This window comes from Oncorhynchus masou, chromosome 19, assembly GCF_036934945.1.
Source record: "Oncorhynchus masou masou isolate Uvic2021 chromosome 19, UVic_Omas_1.1, whole genome shotgun sequence".
NCBI classification, from domain to species: Eukaryota; Metazoa; Chordata; class Actinopteri; order Salmoniformes; family Salmonidae; genus Oncorhynchus; species Oncorhynchus masou.
In genome coordinates, this window is record NC_088230.1 from 40,020,415 (window position 1) to 40,036,263 (window position 15,849).

Here is a 15,849-nt window from a genome sequence, read left to right on the forward strand (position 1 = left end):
ACACCCGTGAGAGGAGCGTGCATGTCTGTGTGACAGCCTGCTCGGACTCCACCCTGTTAAAACTCTCAACGGGTGATACCCTCGTTGACTTATCACCTGTCAATCAAATAACCACCAGTAAATCACATCAAACAACAAATAAACATCCCACCCCCTGCCCCACCCCCTACAGTACAACAGACCACTCACTATACTGACAGATAGTAATTGATGGTAACCCATAGTAACCATGTTACCGTAAGCGAGCACCTTATGACATAACGCCCCACTGCACCATGGGAGACAGCTGTGTTTGCGCATGACGGAGCACAGGGTTGGAAACAGCTCATCACAACTGTGTTTGTGTGTATGTGTGTGTGTGTGTGTTTGTGCGTGCGTGTGTGTGTGCAGCAAACTGTGCAACCCACTAGTGTGACTGACTGCTGTGTAAACCTGGATTGTCTGTGCGCCACGAGACCAAGTTAACCCACTGAACTAAAGACTAGGCTCTCTCTGGGCGCTAACCTGAGTCCTCAGGTCTCAGGCAAGTTACTCGTCATGCTGAACTACCTCCACAACGCTTAACTGTAGAACACTGACCTCTAACCCCTGACCTCTAACCCCTCTGCTATGCTGCACTTAGAGACAGTAGAAAACAAGCTGCTACCTGAAGAAAAAGAAACACTGCAAACTAATGAAACTACTGAACAAAGACCTGGTAGTGACCTGTGTGTGTGTGTGTGTGTGTGTGTGTGTGTGTGTGTGTGTGTGTGTGTGTGTGTGTGTGTGTGTGTGTGTGTGTGTGTGTGTGTGTGTGTGTAGCACCATAGATTTGATTAACAGGAGGGAGATGTAGAGGAGATTAAGCACCACTGAGTGTTGAAGCACCTTTGTCAACTAGCACCATGGAATCTGAGGTGTGAGTGACAGAGAGACTGGAAGAGAGACAGTCCATGTTGTCGGAGTATTGTTTTGTGGCTGGATAACAGGTTTAGTTTGTGATTGGTTAGCACCAGGGTTGGGGCGTATCCTGGCTTGTGATTGGTTAACACCGGGGCGGAGCTGGAACCTTTCTGGTTGGGCATCGGCCTGTGGGTCATGGGCTGGGCTCCATGCTGAGAACTCTTTCAGTTGAGGTGTGTGCGTGTGTGTTTGTGTACGTGTGTGTGTGTGTGTGTGTGTGTGTGTGTGTGTGTGTGTGTGTGTGTGTGTGTGTGTGTGTGTGTGTGTGTGTGTGTGTGTGTGTGTGTGTATTAGTTGCAGGCGAAGTACTCTTTGAGTGGGGCGAAGAGGTGTCGTATGACTGGAACGCTCCAGGACCGCCCCAACAAACGCTGTCTGGAGAGACGACTCATGTTGGACACATCTGTGTAGTGGACCGGGAACCCAAAAACCCTGCAGAGGTAAGAGGTCAGAGGTTACAAAAGACAAAATATAAAATGAATTGAAATAGTATAACTGTATTAGAGATAGTAGAACTAAAGTAGAGATAGTAGAACTAGAGTAGAGACAGTATAACTACAATAGAGATAGTAGAACTACAGTAGAGACAGTATAACTGTTTTAGAGATAGTATAACTAAAGTAGACATAGTAGAACTACAGTAGAGACAGTATAACTGTATTAGAGATAGTATAACTAAACTAGAGATAGTAGAACTAAAGTAGAGATAGTAGAACTACAGTATAACTGTATTAGAGATAGTATAACTACAGTAGAGATAGTGGAACTACAGTAGAGACAGTATAACTGTATTAGAGATAGTAGAACTAAAGTAGAGAGAGTAGAACTACAGTAGAGACAGTATAACTACGGTAGAGATAATATAACTACAGTAGAGATAGTGGAACTACAGTAGAGACAGTATAACTAAAGTAGAGATAGTAGAACTATAGTAGAACTACAGTAGAGACAGTATAACTAAAGTAGAGATAGTAGAACTACAGTAGAGACAGTGTAACTGTATTAGAGATAGTAGAACTAAAGTAGAGATAGTAGAACTGAAAAACAGCTAGTATAATAGAGACAGTAGAACTAAAGATAGGATGACTAGAGTAGAGATGGTATAACTAGAGTAGAGACAGGAGATCTAGAATAGATACAGTAGAACTAGAACAGAGACAGTAGAACTAGAGTAGAGACAATAGAACTAGACATAGTAGATCTAGAGTAGACAGCAGAACTAGGCAATAGAACTACAGTAGAGATAGTAGACCTAGAGTAGAGACAGTAGAACTAAAGTAGAGACAGTAGAACTAAAGTAGAGACAGTTGAACGAAAGTAGATACAGTAGAGCTAGAGTAGAGATAAAAGAACGAGAAGAGATAAGTAGAGTAGAGACAGTAGAACTAAAGTAGAGAGAATAGAACTCGAGTAACGATAATAGAACTAGATTAGAGCCATAAAAACTAGAGTAGAGACAGTAGATCTAGAGAAAAGTCAGCAGAAGTAGAGTACAGATAATAGAACTAGAGTAGAGAAGTAGAACTAGAGTAGAGACATTATAACTAGAGTAGAGATAATATAACTAGAATAGAGACAGTAGACCTTAGCTATGCGCATGTTGATCTTAGGCTTGTGTGGGGCTGCTCAGCCATGGAAACCCATTTCATGAAGCTCCCAACGGGCATGGAAACCATTTTATGAAGCTCCCAACGAACAGTTCTTGTGTTGGCATTGCTTCCAGAGACAGTTTGGAACTCGAAAGTGATTGTTGCAACCAAGGACAGATTTTTACGCGCTGTGCATTTCAGCACTTGAAGGTCTCGTTCTGTGAGCTTGTGTGGCCTACCACTTTGCGGATGAGCCGTTGTTGCTCCTAGATATTTCCACATAAAAAATAACAGCACTTACAGTTGACCAGGACAGCTCTAGCAGGGCAGAAATGTGATGAACTGGCATGTTGGAAAGGTGGCATCCCATGATGGGACCATGTTGAAAGTCACTGAGCTCTTTAGTAAGGCCATTCCACTGACAATGCTTGTCTATGGAGATTGTCTATGGAGATTGCAAGGATGTGTGCCCCGTAGCACTCACTTCCGTCATGAAGTGCTTTGAGAGACTAGTCAAGGACCATATCACCTCCACCCTACCTGACACCCTAGACCCACTCCAATTTGCTTACCGCCCAAATAGGCCCAAATAGGTCCACAGACAACGCAATCTCAGCCACACTGCACACTGCCCTAACCCATCTGGACAAGAGGAATACCTATGTGAGAATGTTGTTCATCGACTACAGCTCGGCATTTAACGCCACAGTACCCTCCAAGCTCGTCATCAAGCTTGAGACCCTGGGTCTCGACCCCGCCCTGTACAACTGGGTACTGGACTTCCTGACGGGCCGGCCCCAGGTGGTGAGGGTAGGCAACAACATCTCCACCCCGCTGATCCTCAACACTGGGGCCCCACAAGGGTGCGTTCTGAGCCCTCTCCTGTACTCCCTGTTCACCCACGACTGCGTGGCAACGCACGTCTCCAACTCAATCATCAAGTTTGCGGACGACACAACAGTGGTAGGCTTGATTACCAACAACGACGAGACGGCCTACAGGGAGGAGGTGAGGGCCCTCGGAGTGTGGTGTCAGGTCAATAACCTCACACTCAACGTCAACAAAACTAAGGAGATTATTGTGGACTTCAGGAAACAGCAGAGGGAACACCCCCCTATCCACATCGATGGAACAGTAGTGGAGAGGGTAGTAAGTTTTAAGTTCCTCGGCATACACATCACAGACAAACTGAATTGGTCCACTCACACAGACAGCATCGTGAAGAAGGCGCAGCAGCGCCTCTTCAACCTCAGGAGGCTGAAGAAATTTGGCTTGTCACCAAAAGCACTCACAAACTTCTACAGATGCACAATCGAGAGCATCCTGGCGGGCTGTATCACCGCCTGGTAAGGCAACTGCTCCGCCCACAAACGTAAGGCTCTCCAGAGGGTAGTGAGGTCTGCACAACGTATCACCGGGGACAAACTACCTGCCCTCCAGGACACCTACACCACCCGATGTTACAGGAAGGCCATAAAGATCATCAAGGACAACACCCACCCAAGCCACTGCCTGTTCACCCCGCTATCATCCAGAAGGCGAGGTCAGTACAGGTGCATCAAATCAGGGACCGAGAGACTGAAAAACAGCTTCTATCTCAAGGCCATCAGATTGTTAATCAGCCACCGCTAAAATTGAGTGGCTGCTGCCAACATACTGACTCAACTCCACTTCACAAACTTGTGTGTGTATATATATATATAAACTCAGCCAAAAAAGAAACGTCCTCTCACTGTCAACTGCGTTTATTTTCAGCAAACTTACAAAAAAATATTTGTATAAACATAACAAGATTCAACAACTGAGACATAAACTGAACAAGTTCCACAGACATGTGACTAACAGAAATTGAATCATGTGTCCCTGAACAAAAGGGGGGATCAAAATCAAAAGTAACAGTCAGTATCTGGTGTGGCCACCAGCTGCATTTAGTACTGCAGTGCATCTCTTCCTCATGGACTGCATCATATTGGCCAGTTCTTGCTGTGAGATATTACCCCACTCTTCCACCAAGGCACCTGCAAGTTCCCGGATATTTCTGGGGGGAATGGCCCTAGCCCTCACCCTCCGATCCAACAGGTCCCAGACGTGCTCTATGGGATTGAGATCCGGGCTCTTCGCTGGCCATGGCAGAACAGACATTCCTGTCTTGCAGGAAATCATGCACAGAACGAGCAGTATGGCTGGTGGAATTGTCATGCTGGAGGGTCATGCCAGCATGGAGGGAGTTGAAAGTCCGTGTTGCCCAGCAACAGCCCCAACACATCACTGCTCTAGAGGTGATCTGCATGGAGGAATGGGCTAAAATACCAGCAACAGTGCGTGAAAACCTTGTGAAGACTTACAGAAAACGTTTCACCTCTGTCATTGCCAACAAAGGGCATATAACAAAGTATTGAGATAAACTTTTGTTATTGACCAAATACTTATTTTCCACCATAATTTGCAAATAAATTCATTAAAAATCCTACAATGTGATTTTCTGGGGGGAAAAAATCAAATTTTGTCTGTCATAGTTGAAGTGTACCTATGATGAAAATTACAGGCCTCTCTCATCTTTTTAAGTGGGAGAACTTGTACAATTGGTGGCTGACTAAATACTTTTCTGCCCCACTGTACATAGAAGTATAGAGGCCCATTATCAGCAACCATCACTCTTGTGTTCCAATGACACGTTGTGTTAGCTTATCCAAGTTTATCATTTTAAAAGGCTAATTGATCATTAGAAAACCATTTTGCAATTATGTTAGCACTGCTGAAAACTGTTGTTCTGATTAAAGAAGCAATAAAACTGGCCTTCTTTAGACCAGGTGAGTATCTGTACACAGCCAATCTGTAAATAGCCCACCCAACTACCACATCCCCATATTGTTATTTATTTTTGACCCATTATCCCACATCAACATCTGCATACACACTCCCGTGATTATGCTAAATTGTAGTTATTTTGCCACTATGGACTATTTAATTTAATTTTATTGCTTTACCTGCCTAATCTTACTACATTTGCACACACTGTATATATATTTTTTCTATTGTGTTATTGACTGTATGTTTGTATGTTTCCCATGTGTAACTCTGTGTTGTATTTGTCACACTGCTTTGCTTTATCTTGGCCAGGTCACAGTTGTAAAGGAGAACTTGTTCTCAACTGGCCTACCTGTTTAAATAAAGGTGAAATAAAAAATAAAAATAAAACTGGAGCATCAGCATTTGTGGGTTCGATTACAGGCTCAAAATGGCCAGAAACAAAGACCTTTCTTCTGAAACTCATCGGTCTATTCTTGTTTTGATAAATGAAGGCTATTCCATGCGAGAAATTGCCAAGAAACTGAAGATCTCATAAAACGCTGTGTACTACTCCCTTCACAGAACACAGCAAACTGGCTCTAATCAGAATTGAAAGAGGAGTGGGAGGCCCCGGTGCACAACTGAGCAAGGCCATTCTCCCCCGATTGCTCAGTTTGGCCGAATAGCCAGCTCTAGGAAGAGTCTTGGTGGTTCCAAACTTCTTCCATTTCAGAATGATGGAGGCCACTGTGTTCTTGGGGACCATCAATATGGCAGAAATGTTTTGGTACCCTTCCCCAGATCTGTTCCTCGACACAATCCTGTCTCGATGGTCACTCTGACAGAGCTCCAGAGTTCCTCTGAGGAGAACAGAGAAGATTCCAGAAGCAAATGATCTCTGCAGCACTCCACCAGTCAGGTCTTTATTTTAGAGTGACCAGACGGAAGCCACTCCTCAGTAAAAGGCACATGACAGCCAGCTTGGAATTTGCCAAAACGAACCTAAAGGATTCTCAGACCATGAGAAACAAAATTCTCTGGTCTGGTGAAACCAATAGTGAACTCTTTGGCCTGAATGACAAGAGTCACGCCTGGAGGAAACCTGGCAAAATTCCTACGGTGAAGCATGGTGGTGGGGATGTTTTTCCGCGCCAGCAACTGGGAGACGAGTCAAGATCGAGGGAAAGATGAACAGAGCAAAGTACAGAGATATTCTTGATGAAAACCAGCGATACTGTGCAGCGATACTTCCCATCCAACCTGACAGATCTTGAGAGGATCTGCAGAGAAGAATGGGAGAAACTCCCCAAATACAGGTGTGCCAAGCTTGTAGCGTCATACCCAAGAAGACTTGAGGCTGGAAACGCTGCAAAAGGTGTTTCAACAAAGTACTGAGTAAAGGGTCTGAATACTTATGTAAATGTGATATAGGGTATTGTTTGTAGATTGATGAGGGAAAAAAACAATTTAATACATTTTAAAATAAGGCTGTAATGTAACAAAATGTAGGATAGGGGTCAGGGGTTACCTCACCATCTCAGTTTAGTTAGGTTAGGGGTCAGCGGTTACCTCACCATCTCAGTATAGTTAGGTTAGGGGTCAGGGGTTACCTCTCCATCTCAGTATAGTTAGGTCAGGGTTTACCTCTCCATCTCAGTATAGTTAGGTCAGGGGTCAGGGGTTACATCTCCATCTCAGTATAGTTAGGTTAGGGGTCACGGGTTACCTCACCATCTCAGTAAAGTGAGGTCAGGGGTCAGGAGTTTGCTCTCCATCTCAGTATAGTTAGGTCAGGGGTTACCTCTCCATCTCAGTATAGTTAGGTCAGGGTTTACCTCTCCATCTCAGTATAATTAGGTCAGGGGTCAGGGGTTACATCTCCATCTCAGTTTAGTTAGGTTAGGGGTCAGGGGTTACCTCACCATCGCAGTAAAGTGAGGTCAGGGGTCCGGGGTTACTGCTACATCTCAGTATAGTTAGGTCAGGGGTCAGGGGTTACCTCTACATCTCAGTAAAGTTAGGTCAGGGGTTACCTCACCATCTCAGTATAGTTAGGTCAGGGGTCAGGGGTTACCTCTCCATCTCAGTATTGTTAGGTCAGGGGTCAGGGGTTACCTTTCCTTCTCAGTATAGTTAGGTCAGGGGTCAGGGGTTACCGCTCCATCTCAGGATAGTTTGGTTAGGGTTAGGAGTTACCTTTCAATCTCAGTATAGTTAGGTCAGGGGTCAGGGGTTACCGCTCCATCTCAGTATAGTTAGGTCAGGGGTCAGGAGTTACCTCTACATCTCAGTATAGTTTGGTTATGGGTCAGGGGTTACCTCTCCATCTCAGTATTTTGTTAGATTGGGGGTCAAGCGTTACCTCTCCATCTCAGTATAGTTAGGTCAGGGGTCAGGGGTTACCTCTCCATCTCAGTATAGTGAGGTCGGGGGTCAGGGGTTTCCGCTCCATCTCAGTATAGTTAGGTCAGGGGTCAGGAGATACCTCTCCATCTCAGTATAGTGAGGTCAGGGGTTACTGCTCCATCTCAGTATAGTTAGGTCAGGAGTCACCTCTCCATCTCAGTATAGTTAGGTCAGGGGTCAGAGGTTACCTCTCCATCTCAGTATAGTTCGGTCAGGGGTCAGGAGTTACCTTTCCATCTCAGGATAGTTTGGTTAGGGTTAGGAGTTACCTTTCCATCTCAGTATAGTTAGGTCAGGGGTCAGGGGTTACCGCTCCATCTCAGTATAGTTAGGTCAGGGGTTAACCTTTCAATCTCAGTATAGTTAGGTCAGGAGTTACCTTTCAATCTCAGTATGATTAGGTCAGGGGTTACCTCTCCATCTCAGTATAGTTAGGTCAGGGGTCATGGGTTACCTCTACATCTCAGTATAGTTAGGTCAGGAGTTACCTCTCCATCTCAGTATAGTTTGGTCAGGGTTCAGAGGTTACCTCTCCATCTCAGTATAGTTAGGTCAGGGGTTACCTCTCCATCTCAGTATTTTTGTTAGATTAGGGGTCAAGGGTTACCTCTCCATCTCAGTATAGTTTGGTTAAGTTAGGTTAGGGGACAGGGATTAGTTATTCATCTCAGGATAGTTAGATCAGGGGTCAAGGGTTACCTTTCCATCTCAGTATGGTTTGGTTAGGGGTCAGGGGTTACCTTTCCATCTCAGTATAGTTAGGTCAGGGGTCAGAGGTTACCTCTCCATCTCACTATAGTTAGGTTAGGGTTCAGGGGTTACCTCTCCATCTCAGTAAAGTTAGGTCAGGGGTCAGGGGTTACCTCTCCATCTCACTATAGTTAGGTCAGGAGTTACCTCTCCATCTCAGGATAGTTAGGTCAGGGGTCAGGGGTTACCTTTCCATCTCAGTATAGTTAGGTCAGGGGTCAGGAGTTACCTCTCCATCTCAGTATAGTTAGGTCAGGGGTCAGAGGTTACCTCTCCATCTCACTATAGTTAGGTTAGGGGTCAGGGGTTACCTCTCCATCTCAGTATAGTTAGGTCAGGAGTTACCTCTCCATCTCAGTATAGTTAGGTCAGGGGTCAGAGGTTACATCTCCATCTCAGTATAGTTAGGTCAGGGGTCAGGGGTTACCTCTCCATCTCAGTATAGTTAGGTCAGGGGTCAGGAGTTACCTCTCCATCTCAGTATAGTTTGGTTAGGGGTCAGGGGTTACCTCTCCATCTCAGTATAGTTAGGTCAGGGGTTACCTCTCCATCTCAGTATTTTGTTAGATTAGGGGTCAAGGGTTACCTTTCCATCTCAGTAGAGCTAGGTTAGGGGTCAGGGGTTACCTCTCCATCTCAGTATTTTTGTTAGATTAGGGGTCAAGGGTTACCTCTCCATCTCAGTATAGTTTGGTTAAGTAAGGTTAGGGGTCAGGGGTTAGTTCTTCATCTCAGGATAGTTAGATCAGGGGTCAAGGGTTACCTTTCCATCTCAGTATGGTTTGGTTAGGGGTCATGGGTTACCTCTCCATCTCAGTATAGTTAGGTCAGGGGTCAGGGGTTACCTCTCCATCTCAGTATAGTTAGGTCAGGGGTCAGGAGTTACCTCTCCATCTCAGTATAGTTAGGTCAGGGGTCAGGAGTTACCTCTCCATCTCAGGATAGTTAGGTCAGGGGTCAGGAGTTACCTCTCCATCTCAGTATAGTTAGGTCAGGGGTCAGGGTTACCTCTCCATCTCAGTATAGTTTGGTTAGGGGTCAGGGGTTACCTCTCCATCTCAGTATAGTTTGGTCAGGAGTTACCTTTCAATCTCAGTATAATTAGGTCAGGGGTTACCTCTCCATCTAAGGATTTTGTTAGATTAGGGCTCAAGGGTTACCTCTACATCTCAGTAAAGTTAGGTCAGGAGTAACCTCTCCATCTCAGTATAGTTAGGTCAGGGGTCAGGAGTTACCTCTCCATCTCAGTATAGTTAGGTCAGGGGTCAGGGGTTACCTCTCCATCTCAGTATTGTTAGGTTAGGGGTCAGGAGTTACCTCTCCATCTCAGTATAGTTAGGTCAGGGGTTACCTCTCCATCTCAGTATAGTTAGGTTAGGGGTCAGGGGTTACCTTTCCTTCTCCGTATAGTTAGGTCAGGGGTCAGGGGTTACCTCTCCATCTCAGTATAGTTAGGTTAGGGGTCAGGGGTTACCTTTCCTTCTCCGTATAGTTAGGTCAGGGGTCAGGGGTTACCGCTCCATCTCAGTATAGTTTTGTCAGGGGTAAGGAGTTATCTCACCATCTAAGTATATTTAGGTCAGGGGTCAGGAGTTACCTCTCCATCTCAGTATAGTTTGGTTAGGGGTCAGGGGTTACCTCTCCATCTCAGTATAGTTAGGTCAGGGGTCAAGGGTTACCTCTCCATCTCAGTATAGTGAGGTCAGGGGTCAGGGGTTTCCGCTCCATCTCAGTATAGTTAGGTCAGGGGTTACCTCTCCATCTCCGTATAGTTAGGTCAGGGGTCAGGGGTCACCTCTCCATCTCAGTATAGTTAGGTTAGGGGTCAGGGGTCACCTCTCCATCTCAGTATAGTTAGGGTAGGGGTCAGGGCCACCTCTCCATCTCAGTATAGTTAGGTTAGGGGTCAGGGGTCACCTCTCCATCTCAGTATAGTTAGGTTAGGGGTCAGGGGTTACCACTCCATCTCAGTATAGTGAGGTCAGGGGTCAGGGGTTACCGCTCCATCTCAGTATAGTTAGGTTAGGGGTCAGGGGTTACCGCTCCATCTCAGGATAGTGAGGTCAGGGGTTACCGCTCCATCTCAGTATAGTTAGGTTAGGGGTCAGGGGTCACCTCTCCATCTCAGTATAGTTAGGGTAGGGGTCAGGGCCACCTCTCCATCTCAGTATAGTTAGGTTAGGGGTCAGGGGTCACCTCTCCATCTCAGTATAGTTTTGTCAGGGGTAAGGAGTTACCTCACCATCTAAGTATATTTAGGTCAGGGGTCAGGAGTTACCTCTCCATCTCAGTATAGTTTGGTTAGGGGTCAGGGGTTACCTCTCCATCTCAGTATAGTTAGGTCAGAGGTCAGGGGTTACTGCTCCATCTCAGTATAGTTTGGTTAGGGGTCAGGAGTCACCTCTCCATCTCAGTATAGTTAGGTCAGGGGTTACCTCTCCATCTCAGTATAGTTAGGTCAGGGGTCAGAGGTTACCTCTCCATCTCAGTATAGTTAGGTCAGGAGTTACCTCTCCATCTCAGTATAGTTAGGTCAGGGGTCAGAGGTTACCTCTCCATCTCAGTATAGTTAGGTCAGGGGTCAGGGGTTACCTCTCCATCTCAGTATAGTTAGGTTAGGGGTCAGGGGTTACCACTCCATCTCAGTATAGTTTGGTTAGGGGTCAGGGGTTACCACTCCATCTCAGTATAGTGAGGTCAGGGGTCAGGGGTTACCGCTCCATCTCAGTATAGTTAGGTTAGGGGTCAGGGGTTACCGCTCCATCTCAGGATAGTTAGGTCAGGGGTTACCTCTCCATCTCAGTATAGTGAGGTCAGGGGTTACCGCTCCATCTCAGTATAGTTAGGTCAGGAGTCACCTCTCCATCTCAGTATAGTTAGGTCAGGGGTCAGAGGTTACCTCTCCATCTCAGTATAGTTAGGTTAGGGGTCAGGGGTCACCTCTCCATCTCAGTATAGTTAGGTTAGGGGTCAGGGGTCACCTCTCCATCTCAGTATAGTTAGGGTAGGGGTCAGGGGTCACCTCTCCATCTCAGTATAGTTAGGTTAGGGGTCAGGGGTCACCTCTCCATCTCAGTATAGTGAGGTCAGGGGTTACCGCTCCATCTCAGTATAGTTAGGTCAGGAGTTACCTTTCAATCTCAGTATAGTTAGGTCAGGGGTCAGGGGTTACCGCTCCATCTCAGTATAGTTTGGTCAGGGGTTAGGAGTTACCTTTCAATCTCAGTATAGTTAGGTCAGGGGTCAGGGGTTACCGCTCCATCTCAGTATAGTTTGGTCAGGGGTCAGGGGTTACCTTTCAATCTCAGTATAATTAGGTCAGGGGTTACCTCTCCATCTAAGGATTTTGTTAGATTAGGGGTCAAGGGTTACCTCTACATCTCAGTAAAGTTAGGTCAGGAGTTACCTCTCCATCTCAGTATTGTTAGGTCAGGGGTCAGGGGTTACCTTTCCTTCTCAGTATAGTTAGGTCAGGGGTTACCGCTCCATCTCAGTATAGTTAGGTCAGGGGTCAGAGGTTACCTCTCCATCTCAGTATAGTTAGGTCAGAGGTTACCTCTCAATCTCAGTATAGTTAGGTCAGGAGTTCCCTCTCCATCTCAGTATAGTTCGGTCAGGGGTCAGGGGTTACCTCTCCATCTCAGTATAGTTCGGTCAGGGGTCAGGGGTTACCTCTCCATCTCAGTATAGTTCGGTCAGGGGTCAGGAGTTACCTCTCCATCTCAGTATAGTTAGGTCAGGGGTCAGGGGTTAGCTCTCCATCTCAGTATTGTTAGGTCAGGGGTCAGGGGTTACCTCTCCATCTCAGTATAGTTAGGTCAGGGGTCAGGAGTTACCTCTCCATCTCAGTATAGTTAGGTCAGGCGTCAGAGGTTACCTCTCCATCTCAGTATAGTTAGGTCAGGGGTTACCTCTCCATCTCAGTATAGTTAGGTCAGGGGTCAGGAGTTACCTCTCCATCTCATTATAGTTTGGTCAGGGGTTACCTTTCCTTCTCAGTATAGTTAGGTCAGGGGTTAGGGGTTACCGCTCCATCTCAGTATAGTTAGGTCAGGGGTTACCTTTCAATCTCAGTATAGTTAGGTCAGGGGTCAGGGGTTACCTTTCAATCTCAGTATAGTTAGGTGAGGAGTTACCTTTCAATCTCTGTATAATTAGGTCAGGGGTTACCTCTCCATCTAAGGATTTTGTTAGATTAGGGGTCAAGGGTTACCTCTCCATCTCAGTATAGTTAGGTTAAGTTAGGTTAGGGGACAGGGGTTAGCTCTTCATCTCAGTATAGTTAGATCAGGGGTCAAGGGTTACCTTTCCATCTCAGTATAGTTTGGTTAGGGGTCAGGGGTTACCTCTCCATCTCCGTATAGTTAGGTCAGGAGTTACCTTTCAATCTCAGTATTTTGTTAGATTAGGGGTCAAGGGTTACCTTTCCATCTCAGTAGAGCTAGGTTAGGGGTCAGGAGTTACCTCTCCATCTCAGTATTTTGTTAGATTAGGGGTCAAGGGTTACCTTTCCATCTCAGTAGAGCTAGGTTAGGGGTCAGGGGTTACCTCTCCATCTCAGTATTTTTGTTAGATTAGGGGTCAAGGGTTACCTCTCCATCTCAGTATAGTTTGGTTAAGTAAGGTTAGGGGTCAGGGGTTAGTTCTTCATCTCAGGATAGTTAGATCAGGGGTCAAGGGTTACCTTTCCATCTCAGTATGGTTTGGTTAGGGGTCAGGGGTTACCTTTCCATCTCAGTATTGTTAGGTCAGGGGTCATGTGTTACCTCTCCATCTTGGTATAGTTAGGTCAGGGGTCAGGAGTTACCTCTCCATCTCAGTATAGTTTGGTTAGGGGTCAGGGGTTACCTCTCCATCTCAGTATTGTTAGGTCAGGGGTCAGGGGTTAGCTCTCCATCTCAGTATAGTTAGGTCAGGAGTTAACTCTCCATCTCAGTATAGTTTGGTCAGGGGTCAGAGGTTACCTCTCCATCTCAGTATAGTTAGGTCAGGGGTTACCTTTCAATCTCAGTATAATTAGGTCAGGGGTTAGCTCTCCATCTAAGGATTTTGTTAGATTAGGGGTCAAGGGTTACCTCTACATCTCAGTAAAGTTTAGGTCAGGAGTTACCTCTCCATCTCAGTATAGTTAGGTCAGGGGTCAGGAGTTACCTCTCCATCTCAGTATAGTTAGGTTAGGGGTCAGGAGTTACCTCTCCATCTCAGTATAGTTAGGTCAGGGGTCAGAGGTTACCTCTCCATCTCAGTATAGTTAGGTTAGGGGTCAGGAGTTACCTCTCCATCTCAGTATAGTTAGGTCAGGGGTCAGAGGTTACCGCTCCATCTCAGTATAGTTAGGTTAGGGGTCAGGAGTTACCTCTCCATCTCAGTATAGTTAGGTTAGGGGTCAGGAGTTACCTCTCCATCTCAGTATAGTTAGGTCAGGGGTCAGAGGTTACTTCTCCATCTCAGTATAGTTTGGTTAGGGTTAGGAGTTACCTCTCCATCCCAGTATAGTTAGGTTAGGGGTCAGGAGTTACCTCTCCATCTCAGTATAGTTAGGTCAGGGGTTACCTCTCCATCTCAGTATAGTTAGATTAGGGGTCAAGGGTTACCTTTCAATCTCAGTATAGTTTGGTCAGGGGTCAGGAGTTACCTCTCCATCTCAGTATAGTTAGGTTAGGGGTCAGGAGTTACCTCTCCATCTCAGTATAGTTAGGTCAGGGGTCAGAGGTTACCTCTCCATCTCAGTATAGTTTGGTTAGGGTTAGGAGTTACCTCTCCATCCCAGTATAGTTAGGTTAGGGGTCAGGAGTTACCTCTCCATCTCAGTATAGTTAGGTCAGGGGTTACCTCTCCATCTCAGTATAGTTAGATTAGGGGTCAAGGGTTACCTTTCAATCTCAGTATAGTTTGGTCAGGGGTCAGGAGTTACCTCTCCATCTCAGTATTTTGTTAGATTAGGGGTCAAGGGTTACCTTTCCATCTCAGTAGAGCTAGGTTAGGGGTCAGGGGTTACCTCTCCATCTCAGTATTTTTGTTAGATTAGGGGTCAAGGGTTGCCTCTCCATCTCAGTATAGTTTGGTTAAGTAAGGTTAGGGGTCAGGGGTTAGTTCTTCATCTCAGGATAGTTAGATCAGGGGTCAAGGGTTACCTTTCCATCTCAGTATGGTTTGGTTAGGGGTCAGGGGTTACCTTTCCATCTCAGTATTGTTAGGTCAGGGGTCATGTGTTACCTCTCCATCTTGGTATAGTTAGGTCAGGGGTCAGGAGTTACCTCTCCATCTCAGTATAATTTGGTTAGGGGTCAGGGGTTACCTCTCCATCTCAGTATTGTTAGGTCAGGGGTCAGGGGTTAGCTCTCCATCTCAGTATAGTTAGGTCAGGAGTTAACTCTCCATCTCAGTATAGTTTGGTCAGGGGTCAGAGGTTACCTCTCCATCTCAGTATAGTTAGGTCAGGGGTTACTTTTCAATCTCAGTATAATTAGGTCAGGGGTTACCTCTCCATCTAAGGATTTTGTTAGATTAGGGGTCAAGGGTTACCTCTACATCTCAGTAAAGTTTAGGTCAGGAGTTACCTCTCCATCTCAGTATAGTTAGGTTAGGGGTCAGGAGTTACCTCTCCATCTCAGTATAGTTAGGTCAGGGGTCAGAGGTTACCTCTCCATCTCAGTATAGTTTGGTCAGGGGTTAGGAGTTACCTCTCCATCTCAGTATAGTTAGGTTAGGGGTCAGGAGTTACCTCTCCATCTCAGTATAGTTAGGTCAGGGGTCAGAGGTTACCTCTCCATCTCAGTATAGTTAGGTTAGGGGTCAGGAGTTACCTCTCCATCTCAGTATAGTTAGGTTAGGGGTCAGGAGTTACCTCTCCATCTCAGTATAGTTAGGTCAGGGGTCAGAGGTTACCTCTCCATCTCAGTATAGTTAGGTCAGGGGTCAGAGGTTACCTCTCCATCTCAGTATAGTTAGGTTAGGGGTCAGGAGTTACCATCTCCATCTCAGTATAGTTAGGTCAGGGGTCAGGGTTACCTCTCCATCTCAGTATAGTTAGGTCAGGGGTCAGAGGTCAGGGGGTTACCTCTCCATCTCAGTATAGTTAGGTCAGGGGTCAGGAGTTACCTCTCCATCTCAGTATAGTTAGGTTAGGGTCAGGAGTTACTTTTCCATCTCAGTATAGTTAGGTCAGGGGTCAGGGGTTACCGCTCCATCTCAGTATAGTTAGGTCAGGAGTCAGGAGTTACCTCTCCATCTCAGTATTTTGTTAGATTAGGGGTCATCTCAGGGTTACCTCTCCATCTCAGTATAGTTAGGTTAAGTAAGGTTAGGGGGGTCAGGGGTTAGTTCTTCATCTCAGTATAGTGAGATCAGGGGTCAAGGATTACCTTTCCAT

At 46.0% G+C, this 15,849-nt stretch overlaps 1 protein-coding gene across 5 annotated transcripts in view; it reads right to left on the minus strand.

Moving 5' to 3' along the window:
- Positions 1-170: 170 nt before the first annotated feature.
- LOC135506265 (DNA (cytosine-5)-methyltransferase 3A-like) overlaps positions 171-15,849 on the minus strand; it is a 113,706-nt gene continuing 98,027 nt past the window's right edge. For all 5 annotated transcript variants that reach the window (XM_064925801.1, XM_064925800.1, XM_064925804.1 and 2 more), the window contains one exon: positions 171-1,374. In XM_064925801.1, coding sequence (XP_064781873.1) covers positions 1,233-1,374 — 142 coding nt within the window. In that variant the 3' untranslated portion in view covers positions 171-1,232. The remainder of the gene's footprint in view (positions 1,375-15,849) is intronic.